At 43.4% G+C, this 15719-nt stretch overlaps 1 protein-coding gene across 1 annotated transcript in view; it reads left to right on the forward strand.

Moving 5' to 3' along the window:
* The window catches only part of itgb5 (integrin, beta 5), a 37697-nt gene that overhangs the window by 16949 nt on the left and 5029 nt on the right, over positions 1–15719 (forward strand). The window contains exons 12-13 of the mRNA XM_083903256.1: positions 12741–12963; positions 13048–13148. Coding sequence (XP_083759382.1) covers positions 12741–12963; positions 13048–13148 — 324 coding nt within the window. The remainder of the gene's footprint in view (positions 1–12740; positions 12964–13047; positions 13149–15719) is intronic.

The raw sequence follows: 15719 nt of genomic DNA on the forward strand, positions 1-15719 counted from the left end.
GAAGTTTGTAAATCGCTCACTCTCCCACACCAAACCCCATAGTGAAAAAATCAGTGATTTTAGCTCACAGGGACACTGGAGCTGCTGGTCTGCTGCTGCCCCATGTGGTCAGTTTGTGTCACTGAAGTAAATCCGTAAGAAAAATTCCAAACACAGAATTCACAAATGAACACGTATAAACTTAGTGATGGCACCTCTTGTGCTTTTGATATAAAATCGCTGATTTTCTCTATGGGCTTTGGTGTTTTAGAGTGACCTGTTTTCTAAAGCGACACAAACTTGAGTTTTCCTTTCATAAAACGCTGTCTAACATTAAAATAAAGCGCCAAACATACTGTTTACATATCGTAGACTTAACAGACCAGAATTTATGAGGGAACTACGACGGCCTTTGTAAACCAGAAAAGATGTAAATACTCTCACAACTCTTAACTTTGGTCTTATATTTACAACTTTAAACACGTATTTGTTATTTCAAAGACAGCCAAGTTCCCATTAAAACCCTGTGCCAGTTCTGAATTCAAGGGTCTGGCACTGGTCTGGATTCAAATGTGTACTTTCGCCCAAACCTCTCACCCACACATGAATGTTCTCTACGTGGATTCATGTGCGTCTGAGCTCTCCGCCTCTTTTATTTCCGAGGTGTGGTATGAAACGCTTTGCTCTGCTCTGCCAAAAGCCCAGGCCTGAAGCCGTCGTGTTCCCAGAACACCGAGTCCGAGACTCTGCCTCGCTGGCTGACGGACAGCAGAAGTAAAGGGTGAGGGTAAACTGGCTCATCCCCAGGCCCACGACGACCGTTCCCGTGAAACCACAGAGAGCGCTTTGTGACGGCGGGGGCCGGCTTTGGCGCCGTCCCATCGACAACAATGGCTGCCTGTATTTATCTGTGGCCAGTAGAAACAGAAGTGTTTGTGGTTTAGTCGGCGCATGGCGGACGAGGACGGACGGCGGATACAAACGTTCATCCATGAGCGCTCCTTAAATCTTTCCTCTGCCGGTTTTGTCAGCGTGGAGCCGTAATGAGCGCCTAATGAATCCAAACATCACGCCTTCCCCTCGCTCCACTGGAGCCGTCTGCTCCGTTTTGTTTGACTGTGTCAAACTCGAGGGCCCCAGGCCCAAATCCGGCCCGCCATACGACATTTTATAGCCCCAGAAACAGAGAAGTTTGTCACTTTATTCGTCTAATAAATATCATGTGATTACTGTTCTGCTGGAATATTGGGTTTGAATGGAAAATCATACATTTTCAACAATATTTACCTCTCTTCTTCTACATTTATGATGTTTTGTGAGTTCCGCTTGGAAACAGTCGCCCAATCTCAATATTTAGCCCCAAAATGGCGGCTGCCGTACACCTAAAAGTCTTACTTTCAAGGCCGTATCAATAACGTATGAATTCGGCTCTGGATATTCATTCGTCTTTCATATTACCAAGGTTGAGATGGTTTGGAGATAAAGTAGGAGAACCAAGGTTGAGATGGTTTGGAGATAAAGCCTGAGAACCAAGATTGAGATGGTTTGGGGATAAATCCGGAGAACCAAGATTGAGATGGTTTGGAGATAAAGTAGGAGAACCAAGGTTGAGATGGTTTGGAGATAAAGTAGGAGAACCAAGGTTGAGATGGTTTGGAGATAAAGCCGGAGAACCAAGATTGAGATGGTTTGGGGATAAATCCGGAGAACCAAGATTGAGATGGTTTGGAGATAAAGTAGGAGAACCAAGGTTGAGATGGTTTGGAGATAAAGCAGGAGAACCAAGGTTGAGATGGTTTGGAGATAAAGCAGGAGAACCAAGGTTGAGATGGTTTGGGGATAAAGTAGGAGAACCAAGGTTGAGATGTTTGGAGATAAAGCAGGAGAACCAAGGTTGAGATGTTTGGAGATAAAGCAGGAGAACCAAGGTTGAGATGGTTTGGGGATAAAGTAGGAGAACCAAGGTTGAGATGTTTGGAGATAAAGCTCATGGAGTTGGTGGACACAAGGGAAGAGGACTTATAGGCAGATGATCTGCTGTGGCGAGAAGCCCCAAGAAGAAGAATCTTTGCTTAAAAAGTCACCAAACAAGTGTTTAGTAAATTAAAAATCAGCTGGTTGCATTTTATCATGACCTCACTGTCAGAACGTCCTGTGCCACTCGTTCCTCCTCGTTCCTCCTCGTGTTTTGGGAGAGTCTGAACTTCTTGCCTCCTCCTGACCTTCGCCTCCACCTCCAGATCTGCAGCTGATTCTAAATAATGACCTCAGCGCCCAGCTCCAGCTGCCAGAAATAGCGCTGCTCTATTTTCCAGACGTTTTTTTTTTTTACTTTTACCACATACAGTAAATAAAAGCTGCTGTCACACACACACACACACACACACTCACACACACGTCTTTCCTTGTAGGGTAAAGTAGAACATGTGTGTTTATTACATGTTCGTGCCTGGAACCGTGTTTTCCGGCTGAAGGAGGTCATCGGTCGTCATCAGGCCTTTGAGCTTAAATGGTCTGACGACTGGTTAGTTTAAAAACAAGGAGGTTTTTATGTGGTTAAGTCCTAGATGGTCCTTGAAAAGTCCTTGAATTTGAGGGAATTGCCCCTGGAAAGTCCTTGAAAGGTCCCTGAATTGGATGTCAACCAAGGTGTGGGAACAGTGGACCTCCATGGACGAAGACGAGCTCTTACAAGTTGTCCTCCCATCTTATGGCACATTCAGTCTTTCAATTTGAGGGAAATGGTCCTTGAAAGTCCCTGAAAGTCCTTGAATCTAAGGTGCGAGGACCCTGTATATATTGATGCCTTGGGAAAGTTAGGTTAAGAGAGTAAGGTTTATGTGTGGATGAGTTTCTGTCTTAAATCTGAGTTTTAAATGACTGAACAAAGCAGCACCTGACGCTCTCTTTTTCCCCAAACGCCTCCAGGCAAAAACAAACACCGACGTGTCTCGTTTCCTGCCAAGTCTGCTCGTTCAGACCTGACTGAACTTCATGACTGCAGACAAAGATGTTTAGTGGCTGCAGGTACAAGGCCACACACGCCCTGACCTCGTCACCTGAAACACTGAGGAGTTTCTCTGCTGTCAAACCATCACCTGCTGTGGTTTACGCTCACGTCTTTTAAACTTGACCTCGTCCACTTCAACCTGCAACTGTCAACAACAGAGAAAAGATGGTGGCTTTTTATGTTGTTTTGTTCGTACTCTGTAAAACCAGTCTGTGTATAGTAGGAGCTAACTTCGAGAGATGCTAACAGCTAGTTAGGAGCCACACATAGGTAGGAGCTAACATCAAGAAATGCTAACACAGCTAGTTAGAAGCTACACATAGTTGGCAGCTAACTTCAAGAGATGCTAACACAGCTAGTTAGGAGCTACACATAGTTAGCAGCTAACTTCAAGAGATGCTAACCCAGCTAGTTAGGAGCTACACATCGTTAGCAGCTAACTTCAAGAGATGCTAAGAGCTAGTTAGGAGCCACACAAAGTTAGGAGCTAACTCCAAGAGATGCTAACACAGCTAGTTAGGAGCTACACATTTAACATTGTGCCGTCAATCATTGTTGGAGCTACGGGGCTTTCACAGAGAAGCAGTTGTTAGCTTTGTCAAACGTTAGCTTGGCTAAACCTTAGTTTGGCTAAATCAGTCAAACACAGTGTGCTATTGTGTGTTTATAGTGTTGATTTGTTTGTCAAACTTTGTTGGTATTTTTTTGTCAAACATTAAGTTGGCTAAACGCGAGCTTGGCTAATGCAGTTACACAAACGTATTGTTTATCTTTAAATATCGATGTGAAAAACAAGATAATAACGATCTTTTCTATTTGCTCTGTGGAGCGTCAGCAGATGCTGACTCGGCAAATGTCAGTGTTTAGGAAACAGCTGTTAGCCTCACAGTTATGAAACACAGGTCACATCGGTGATCATTGTGTGTGTGTGTGTGTGTGCGCGTCGTTGTCGCCTCTTGTTGTTATTATTGTTTTACAAGCTTTTGTTTTCTGCTCGCCGTGACTAACGTAAGCAGCGTTTTCACGGCCGATAATGACTGTTGTCTGTCGAGCGCGTGATGTTACGAGCTGCTGCTGATGCCTGTTATCTTTGTTTTAGTTTCAGGGTTCAGGTTTGTGTGTCTCTCTGCTCCTCACACCAGTCATTTTAAAGGTGACACCAGGGTCATTTGCATGATAACTACTGTGTTTGTTGCGTCGGAGACGCAAACATCGCAGACGATTTTCATCTGGAAGAAGAAATACAAACCATCCTCTCTCTTTGTTTACGAACACTTTTGCCCACATTTTCCATCTCCTTGTCTGAGTTTGCGTATTTCGCCGAGTTTGTGGCGAGAAGACAAGGTTTTGTTTTGTCTCGGTTTTTATCTCGGAACGCTGCGTAATCTCACGTTCAGCCTTGGATTCAACGCTTTTGAAAAACCACTTTATTAGGTACACATGACGGCAGGAGGAGAAGCAGCTGTCGTGGTGTTTTCTGCTGCTGTAGACGTTTGAAAATGTCTGATCTTCATACTTTAGGTTCCTCTCATCTCGTCTGACCTCTGACCTCTGGCTTCAACAAGGCATTTTCACCCAGATAACGGCTCCTCCCTGGAGATTATATCTCCATTTTTGTATACTTTCCTCTAAACACTACAACTTCAGCAGCTCATCTTGTTTTCGTCCACAGACCAAAATGAGTCAGTTTTAATGATTTCTTTGTTATATGGAGCAAAGAAACCAGAACATATTCACAATTAAGAAGCTGAAAATTACAAAAAACAACACTCAAAAGTTTCTTTGTTTTGTTTAGTCTGTGATAGAGGGTTTTCTTTGTTAATTTTCTCCTCCTCAGCAGTTTCCCTCCTCCTCCTGTCGTATTTATGGGATGGTTTTCTCGGCGGCTTGTTTTTGTGGCTCGTCTTCCTGTCATCAGAGCACGACGTCTGTCTCCATCACTGTTTCTGTTCACTTTCTGTCCCACTGGGTGTATTTTTGGGCCTTCTGAAATGGGACTCGACCACAAATGGGCAGGATTCAGTTTAGCTGCTTCCGTGTGTGTGTGTGTGTGCGTGTGCGTGTGCGTGTGCGTGTGAGAGGCTGTGAGGACACATTTTCATTCAAAATTAGGACATTTTGTCTTTTCCTCACAACTGTAAAGGGCTTTTTGATGGATAGGACTTGGTTTTAGGTTAAGGGTTTGGGTTAGGCATTTATTATTTGTGGGCTTAGGACACCAGTAGTTAGGGTTAGGACAGTAGAAGTTAGGACAGCAGTAGTTGGGGTTAGGACAATAGTAGTTAGGACAGCAGTAGTTGGGGTTAGGACAATAGTAGTTAGGACAGCAGTAGTTGGGGTTAGGACAATAGTAGTTAGGACAGCAGTAGTTAGGGTTAGGACAGTAGTAGTTAGGGCAGCAGTAGTTAGGGTTAGGACAATAGTAGTTAGGACAGCAGTAGTTGGGGTTAGGACAATAGTAGTTAGGACAGCAGTAGTTAGGGTTAGGACAGTAGTAGTTAGGGCAGCAGTAGTTAGGGTTAGGACAGTAGTAGTTAGGGTTAGGACAGTAGTAGTTAGGGCAGCAATAGTTAGGGTTAGGACAGTAGTAGTTAGGGCAGCAGTAGTTAGGGTTAGGACAGTAGTAGTTAGGGTTAGGACAGTAGTAGTTAGGACAGTAGTAGTTAGGGTTAGGACAGTAGTAGTTAGGACAGCAGAAGTTAGGGTTAGGACAGTAGTAGTTAGGGCAGCAATAGTTAGGGTTAGGACAGTAGTAGTTAGGACAGCAGTAGTTCGGGTTAGGACAGTAGTAGTTAGGGTTAGGACAGTAGTAGTTAGGGTTAGGACAGTCATAGTTACATTCAGGACAGTAGTAATTAGGATTGGGACAGTACTAGTTAAGGTTAGAGTTAGGACAGTACTAGTTAAGGTTAGAGTTAGGACAGTAGTAGTTATGATTAATGAATGGACATTAATGTCTGAAATCATGGAGACCAGTGTCTCTGTGTCTTTTATTGGACACTTGGTGAAGCCTAAGTCTAAAGAGACATCATCACATTATGGACATGAATCCACAAAGAGCTACTGTTTAAATCCTCAGAGTCTGTATGTTGTTCATTTAAAGACATAATAAAGAACACACTTCAGAGCAGAACATTATCCCACAGCCCTGTGTGTAATTAAACCCTGAGTGGGTTTTTCTTCTTCATTGTCCATGTGTGATATTGTTGGTCTGTCAGAGAGTTTTCATTCAGAGTCGTGCAGTCGTATTCTGGTGTTTGCTCTCGGGGTCAGAGTCGGGTCATAGAGTTCTCTGTCATTATTATGCTTTCTTCAGTAATTCTTGATGCAGCGCCGCCTCAGGCGAGGAGGGGGAATAGGTTATTCGAAAGGGTTCGGTTCCCCAATCGTAGCGAATCTAGTGGTGACTATTAGGTGTGAAAACTACCCTAAAACATAACCAGGACACGGAGGATCTGATTGTTACAACAAGTAGTTCATATCCTTGTAATACAAGTGTGTAGACTGTGGGAAACTGAGTGTCCTTGGCTGAGGTTTGTATTTATTTTTATCTGTAAACTGTCTTCATGTTGCAGCGCAGCAAAGGAACGCCACTCCTTCACGACTCCAGACTCAAGAATAAAACTCAACGTTTGGAGATTTGTGATCGACGGTTAACCGGCGAGCTGTAAAAAATGTGTAACGTATGCTGAATTATTAAAGCTCGTGTCACGATCCTGTTTCTCAGGGACGTCTCTGACATTAAACACAGCCTATTATTCCACTGCAGAGATGGAAACGGGCTTATTTTCTGCCTGGAGACTCTCTGGATTTCAACATCCCATTAGGACAGGGTTAAGTAAACAGGCGGGGAGAGAGATTACAGTATATGAAGAGGAAATGAGCTGTCGGGGGTTATTTTTAGGAGGATTTTTGCTGCAACATTTTATGCAAATAATCCCAACAACATTATCCACAGAGAGAAACTTAAACCTGAGGTGTGGGAGTCTGCAGAGATACAGAGTGAACAAAGGAGCGATTCACTCGTCTTTCTTTACACTTTTAAAGGCCAGATGTGTCGCTGTCAGATGTTACTCTGCCTCAGCTGTCGTAGAACAGTCCGAACGTCACGTCAGGCCTCGCGAGGGTGGAATTATTCAGCTGTTCGACTTTTATTCTAGTTTTTTTTTTTAAACAGAGTTTAACGGCCTCGTAAAACGTCTGAAACAGTCTGGTATCAAACCAGAAGCCTCTCTGGAGGTTCTGACTCTGGAGGAGTCGTCTTCTACAAAAGATCTCAGAGGTTGTGACGCTAAACTCCGTGAACCCTCATTAATAACGTGCTTACGTGATGAGAAGGAAGTGTCTGTCCACTTCCTGTGGTCGCAGGAGTGTGTGTGTGAACTTGGATTTGTTACCTCTTTAGGATCTTGTCAGGACCAGTAGTCCTCGTGGAGACCATAATCTGGTCCCAATGAGGAAGAAACCTCATTTCTGAGGAACTAACAGTGGTAAGATTAGGGTTGGGGTTAGGGTTAAAACCTGATTACAACCTGTCTTTGTGAGGACATTTGAGGTTAGAGTTGGGATTAGGTCAGGGACAGAATTAGGGTTAGGGTTTGGTAGGGATTTCTGTATTTTGTTGATCTTTTCTTCCTCGTGAAGACCAAAACCTGGTCCTTATGAGGCAGGACCTCATTTCTGAGGAACTAAGATTTTAATAGTAGTTAGATTAGGGCTGGGGTTAGGGTTTGTGAGGACATTTTGATGGTTTAGACTTGGTTTTAGGGTTAGGGTTGTATTTTATTGACCTTTTCTAGTCCTTATGAAGACCAAAACCTGATTCCAACCGGTCTTTGTGAGGACATTTTGATGGTTTAGACTTGGTTTTAGGGTTAGGGTTGTATTTTATTGACCTATTCTTGTCCTTGTGAAGACCAAAACCTGACTCCAACCCGTCTTTGTGAGGACATTTTTGTCTGGTGCTCTCAGATTTTAAGGTCTTTTTGGAGGTGGAGACTTGGTTTCAGGGTCGGAGTTTGAGGAAAACCATCCTCATTTGCTGCTGCAGACTGAAAGCGTGGCTTTCCTCTCTGCTCTCAGCTGAGCACCAGTTGCCAAGCTTCTCTGAATATTTCAAATACCTGTGGTTCTCTCGGATTCGCCTGCGTCACACGAACAAACATTTTAACTGTGTCGCTGCAGAGGCTGGAGAAGATGAACGGGATGCAGTTCCTCCTCCTCCTCCTCCTCCTCCTCCTCGTGCCAATTTCCTGTGGGAAATCCTGCTCGTATGGGACCAGAATACCTGTGTGTATATAATTTTACACACAAAAAATGGTTGTGACCATAAATAAACATGGCTGTAAACATTCCACCATAACTGCAGAGCTTCACGAGAGATGATAATTTCCTGTTTTCAAGGAAAGTGATTTTTTTGTGGTGTTATTCAGATTATAATAAATCTGACTGATAAGTCATAAGTAGGTCATGGTTTTCATGGTACTTGTCATAATCATTTAAAAACAGTTGACAGATTAATTATATATTTATATATATATATATATATATATAATAGTACCACAAAATCCGTGTTTATCTGATGAAATACTGTTTATTAGTTCATCAAACTGCTCCTCCGTGTGCTGCAGATGTTTGTTTATTCCGTAGAAGCTAATTTGTTCGTCCAATATTGCCTGGATTATTTGTTTGGTTCATTTTAAATGATAAAAGGTGTCTTTGGCTCGCATTAGTAAGCAAAATAAGTCTAGATGCTAAACTAGAGCGTTGTAGTTCTTTTTTGTGGCACGGACTTGAAACCAGAAGTTCCATTTTTTGAGACTAAAACTGTACGGTACGGTGAGGCTGATTGGGCGACAGAAAAAAAACGTTACTCCCTTTCGACCAATGTTTTTTCGACGTCTGCAGAAACTTTGACGCCTTGTTGAGACGAACTGAGCTGCTGGGACGTCCTCCTTTGTTGTCCTTCGTTGCAGACGTGGCCATCTACCATCTATCTGCTGTCTCTCCACCTCTGTGTGTGTTCGTGCTTCACTGTCAGTGATGAAAGCTCCAGAATCTCCTCTGGACCTTCTCTTCCTGGTAAAGGTGCAATCTGTGAATGAACTTAGCGATCAGGAAGTGAACCAGGACACTGAGCACTTTGACAGCCTGCTTCCCCTGCTCAGATTCGTTCCTCCCCCTTGTCTCACGTCTCCGTTTCACTGCTTCACGGGACGGCAAAACAGCTGTGGAAGTATCCGAGATCGTACCATCCTCTCTTAGCTTGTTCAGGCTGACAGAGCGTCTGAACAGAGACGTCATGGGAAACCTACGAGCAGAGCGAGGCCGGGGTTGCACAGATCCTCCTCTGCCACAGCTGTGTTTATCATGAGCAGCGTTTACTGGCCCTCGCGCTCTTCAGCAGTGCGTCAAGTAGCGCGGCCCGACAGGGTTAGCCAACGGAGACGGAAAACAAACCCGGCGGCTCCAAAACATCTGCTTTGCGCTACAGCCCCGGATGTTGACTCGCGTCGTGTTCGGCGCTGGTTTTCTCGTAGACGTTTGGTGGGAGGTGTTTCAAAAAGGGAGGCGTTTCTAGAGTTATTTCATGGTGTCGTCTGCGTAAAGGAATCTATGTGGTAAAATGGAATGGGATTTAGTGTCCAACCTCGAATTTAAAAGAGACTTTTCCAGACCTGTTACGTAGTTTGCGTCCACACTAAAAGTCCACGTACAAACTCAAAGACGTTTTACTTGTTTTATTATTTTACGTAATTTACGCACCGCCAATCCCGCAAGTTAGCATCGCTGTTATCCTTCAGATTATTATTATTGTTATATCCGTTGCTTTGTGGTTATTTTTGAGGGGGTTAACGTGCATTAAAAACTCAGGTCTGACGAATATGCGATATTGGCATCTGTAGCGCCCCCCTAAGGTGAAAATGGAGGCAAAATTTAGTTCCGCCGAATTTCCCGAAACTTGGCAGGCAGATGTTACAGACCAAGTCAAACGAAAAAGTAAATGTTAACCATGGCCTCAACTCAACAGGAAGTCGTCAATTTTGGTGATTTGCACCCTACGTAAATTAGCGCGTTTGTCGTACCAAAAAGTGATACAGTACAACTACTTCCTGCTGGCTTTGGTGTGTGCGTGAATGAGTATGAATGGATGAATGTAGTATAAAGCAGCTTTATGGTAGAAGTGGTCGTCTCTGCTGCTGTAATCGGCCATTTTCAATTTTGCCGATTATTTTCCAAAATTTCCGCACCGCGAATCCCATAAGTTAGCATCGTTGATATCCTTCAGATTATTATTATTCTAGGGAGGTGTTTCAAAAAGGGAGGTGTTTCAAGAGGTATTTCACAGTGTCATCTGCGTAAAGTAATCTATGTCGTAAAATGAAATGGGATTTAGTGTCCAACCTTGAATTTAAAAGAGACTTTTCCAGACCTGCACTCCTCTGGGAGTTTGTTTCCAGATAGTCCTGGTTCTGGCAAAACTGACACAGATGAAAAAGACTTAAAAAGCCCTGAAAACATTAACGTTAATCTCCAACATTTAGCAAAGGAAATGTCAGCCTTCAGCCTGGCAGTATAATATTTACAGTCCGATTAGCAACATCAGACCTAAGCGTAGCCTATTCCAAGTAGAAAAGTCAGACAGTCACTATCTTGTGGCCCTGCTCATGTGTTCAACGTCACGTTCACAGGTAGACACAGGTCACTTATTAACAGACAGGAAATAATTCACTGTGTCCTGTTTATTACAGCAGAGGGGGGGGGGGGGGGGGCGGGGCTACAGACACCAGCAGACGACTTTATATCCATTCATTTCTAAAGACTGTGATTATGTTGCGTTTCCGAGGAGAAACTGGGTCACGGCGTCCGTTTGAGGAGCGGTTTCTTCTCCTTCTCCGCAGTCTGGGATTAGAACCGCGAGATTACACCGTCACTCGCACACAAACGCACAAACACACACACGGAGGCTGTGATTTAGAGCCGGATCCTCAAAGACGGTCGACACACGGGAAACTTTCCGTCTCGTTTATCTGCGTCGTGCCACTTCCTCGTCTTGGAACTCTCCGTTAGAACTGAGCACCACTCCCAAAGCTGGGCCGGCGGCGGCTGCCATGATGAGTGGCATGAGGCTGAGTCACGATTACCAACGCAGGGTGTGTGACCTTAAATGACCGCACACTGCTGCTGTGGGCGAGACTGCACTCTTTATTTCCTTTTAGTCCGATTTTTGTTTTTAAGGAGGGGAAAAGAAGTGCAAGTGCAGCTGCGTCGACGCGCGAGGCGATCGTCGGACGTGTCGCGACGCGCCGCTTCCTTCAAACGCTCTCCACGGAGAGATTACGTCGTTATTATCCCCCGCCTGTTACACACGGCGCTGTGGTTAATCTATAATGGCTGCTTTTATCTGAGCAGCAGAAAGAATTTCACCACCCCTGACTTCTCCTGGTTCTTCAGCTCTATCGGAGGGTTGAAAATGTGGAATTGCGGTGATTTAAGCTGCAGTATAATTTTTTTTATGTCAATCTCCAGAACTATAATTCCGTTATTATAATAATCCATCACTTTCGAGGGGGTTAACGTGCATAAAAACTCTGAAAACAGAATTTCCCCGAAACTTGGTGGGAAGAGGGCGGAGCTTGTCTCATGTCTACATGCAAATTAAACCAAAAGACAGATTATTTTTATGCAAATTCTTCTAACGCGAATTTCGCAAACTGAGTCACGCAACTCATGAAAAGACATGAAAGTTGCGTAGTTTGCGTCCATACTAAAAGTTAACGTACAGACATAAGTGAATTATTTTACTTGTTTCATTATTTTACGCAATTTCCGCACCGCCAATCCCGCAAGTTAGCATTATTGTTAATCCTTCAGATTATTATTACATCTGTGGCTTTGCGGTCATTTTTCAGGGTTCCTGGACTTGTGCATTGCTCAAGGGCAGACAAAACAAGTCGACCGTAACCATGGCCTCAACTCAGGAAGTCGGCCATTTTCAATTTTGCCGATTATTTTCCAAAATTTCCACACCGCGAATCCCGCAAGTTAGCATCGTTGTTATCCTTCAGATTATTATATCCGTGGCTTTGCGGTGATTTTTGAGGGGGTTAAAGAAAATTGCATAAAGACTCTGGTCTGGTGAAAATGCAATATTGGTATCGCTCAAGAGCTCTGTAGCGCCCCCCTAAGGTGAAAACAGAGGGAAAATTGAGTTCCACCGAATTTCCCCAAAACTTGGCAGGAAGATGTTACAGACCAAGACGAACAAAAAAGTCGACCGTAACCATGGCCTCGACTCAACAGGAAGTCTGCCATTTTGGCGATTTGCGCCCTACGTAAATGACACGTTGTGATACAGTACAACTACTTCCTGTACCAGATGGCTTTGGTGTGTGAGTGAATGAGTATGAATGGATGAACGTAGTATAAAGCAGCTGTAATCTGTAGAACAGACACAGAAATGAACTCGCTTCACAATAACAGATGAGCAGAACTTTAAAAAGGTCGCGTGTTTGTCAATCGTGAATTAAACGTGGCGTGCGCCGCTTTCCGCAGCTGCTCTGATCCACGCTGGGAATTCTGTTAAAGCGCTTTGTCTCAGGATCGTCGGCCGCCGCCGCTCGTCTTCAAACCTCGGGGCAGCTGCTTCTCGAGCACAGACGTGTTATCCTGTACAGATGCACCACCGCGCACCCCCGTATCCACCACGGATCTGACCCTCCTCCTCTTTCCCCTCTCTCTCGCCCCCCAGGTCACGGCGAGTGTCACTGCGGCGAGTGCAAGTGCCACGCCAGCTACGTCGGCGACAACTGCAACTGCTCCACGGAGACGTCCACGTGCGTGTCGGACGACGGCCGCATGTGCAGCGGGCGCGGCAGCTGCGCGTGCGGCCGCTGCCAGTGCAGCGAGCCGGGCGCCTTCGGGGACACGTGCGAGAAGTGTCCGACCTGTCCGGACGCCTGCGGCACCAAGAGGTAAAACAAAAAAATTATAATTTTTCCGCTCACACTGTGGACGTTTGGGAAATAAACAGAGTTAAAGCTGTGCTTGTTTTTCAGGGAGTGCATCGAGTGTCGGCTCTTCAACACGGGACAGTTTGCAGACAACCAGACCTGCCAGCGTCTGTGCAAGGATGAAATCATCACTGTGGAGGCTTTAGGTGTGGACACACACTCTACACACACACACACACAGTCTGGTTTCCATGACTTCAGAGCACATCACAGTCATTCATCTCCACCTTAAAAATGGAATATTTGACATTATGAGGACAACAAGTCCCCTGAATAGGACTTAGGTTAGATTTAGGTCCCCACAACATGACGAATACCTGAAACACACACACACACTTTAACCATAAATCATCAGAAATGAGCTTCTGCCTCATTAGGACCAGGTTTTGGTCTCCATTAGGACAACTAGTCCTGACAAGGTCAATGTTTAAGGTCCTAAACACACACATTTATACTAACCTGAATCTAAACCCAATTTATAATCCTAAAACCAGGTCTTTAAGGTCCCCACAGAGACATAAACACACACTCTACATACTTTATACACACACACACCAACACACTCACATCTGCGTCGTCTCTAACATTTTCCCTCTTTTCCTCATTACAAACCTCCCTGACTCTGTCTGCTCTCATCAGTTGTCATGGTAACCTGCAGTCAGCTGACATGTGTGTGCGTGTGTTATTAAAACTGTAGATGTGTGTCGCTGCGTTAAGCATGAACTGATGTTTTCGCCTTTGAAAGTTTCTGTTACCATGGTAACAGGTTTGACTACAGGCCAAAGTGTGTGTGTGTGTGTGTGTGTGTATGTGTTATTATTATCATTATTCAGCAGGTGTCATTTAGAGACGTTGTTTGACCTTTGACCCTCGACCAAACCCTGAGTTCACTTCATCGTGCATCATGTATAAAATCCCTGTGTACACACACACACACACACACACACACACACTGAACAAACACGAGCGTGTTCAGCGTCATGTGACTCCTTTGATCTCGTCTCTGCTCTAAATCCCTCTGTGTTTACCTTTAAATCTATAACTCGCACTAAATGAAACATTCTCTTTGTTTCTATTTCATTCTAAATGCAGTTAAAAATAAGATAAATATAAAACTAATAAAATACATAAAGGACGAAAAAAAAGTTTTACGTTTATACTTTATACAATAACTCATTTTGAAGTTTTTTTTCCACATTACGTTTGGCCGTCCAACAAAGTGACAGTGTTTACCAGCTCACAGTGACCTTTGACCTTCATCATACGCGTTTATACGGATTTTTAAGTCGTGTTTAGTTTTGTTCGTGAGGCTAAAATAAGACGTGAGCTGGTCTCTGGACCTGAGCCCACTTGTTTCAGAGCATTCCAGCATCTGACTGCTGCTGCTAATAGAGTCCACATGTACATTCCAGATAGTTTGTGTATGAAGAGGAGGAGGAGGAGGAGGCTCTGACCTCATCCTCCCTCATGATGAAGAGTGACTGAAAACACCGTCTCTCTGTTTTCTTCTGATTTTACTGCCAAAAAAACGTGATCTTTTTTTAAACAATGTCACATTTTCATATGTAGACGAGTGTCTCTGTATGTAATTAATTATTTTAGCTAAAGATAAAAAGTGTTTAAGCGGGAATTTGTGTGGAAATATAAAAGCTGTGCAGCAAATGTGTATCAGGGCAAATGGATCATTTCCTGAATTTTCAAAAATTCATTAAAATTATTCCTTTAGAGGTTTTCAAATATTTTCAATGGATCCTTGTTCAGGGCGATGCTGACTATTATGATGGTAAAGTTCAAGTCATTCCGAGATACTTTTTGTTTTTTTGAAAAAACTCAGCTCACTGTCAAAGTGCATCAGGGCAAATGGATCATTTCCTGATCTTCAAAAATTCATTAAAATTATTCCTTAAGAGGTTTTCACATTTTTTCAACTGATCCTTATTCAGGACGATGCCGACTATCATGATGGTAAATTTCAAGTCGTTCCGAGATACTTTTTGTTTTTTTGAAAAAACTCAGCTCACTGTCAAAGTGCATCAGGGCAAATGGATGATTTCCTGAATTTTCAAAAATTCATGAAAAATATTCCTTCAGAGGTTTTCAAATATTTTCAACTGATAATGGTTCAGGGTGATGCCGACTATTATGATGGTAAATTCCAAGTCATTCCGAGATACTTTTTGTTTTTTTGAAAAAACTCAGCTCACTGTCAAAGTGCATCAGGGCAAATGGATCATTTCCTGAATGTTCAAAAATTCATTAAAATTATTCCTTAAGAGATATGCAAATATTTTCAGCTGATCTTTGTTCAGGGCGATGCCGACTATTATGATGGTGAATTTCAAGTCATTCCGAGATACTTTTTGTTTTTGAGATTAAACTCAGCTCACTGTCAAAGTGCATCAGGGCAAATGGATCATTTCCTGATTTTCAAAAATTAATTTAAATTATTCCTTAAGAGGTTTTCAAATATTTTCAACTGATCCTTGTTCAGGGTGATGCTGACTATTATGATGGTAAATTTCAAGTCATTCCGAGATACTTTTTGTTTTTTTGAAAAAACTGAGCTCACTGTCAAAGAGCATCAGGGCAAATGGATAATTTCCTGATCTTCAAAAATTCATTAAAATTATTCCTTATCCTACTCCTGATCCTTGTTCAGGGCGATCCCGACTATTATGATGGTAAATTTCAAGTCATTCCGAGATACTTTTTGTTTT

This window comes from Microchirus variegatus, assembly GCF_963457635.1.
Source record: "Microchirus variegatus genome assembly, chromosome: 16".
Taxonomy (NCBI): Eukaryota; Metazoa; Chordata; class Actinopteri; order Pleuronectiformes; family Soleidae; genus Microchirus; species Microchirus variegatus.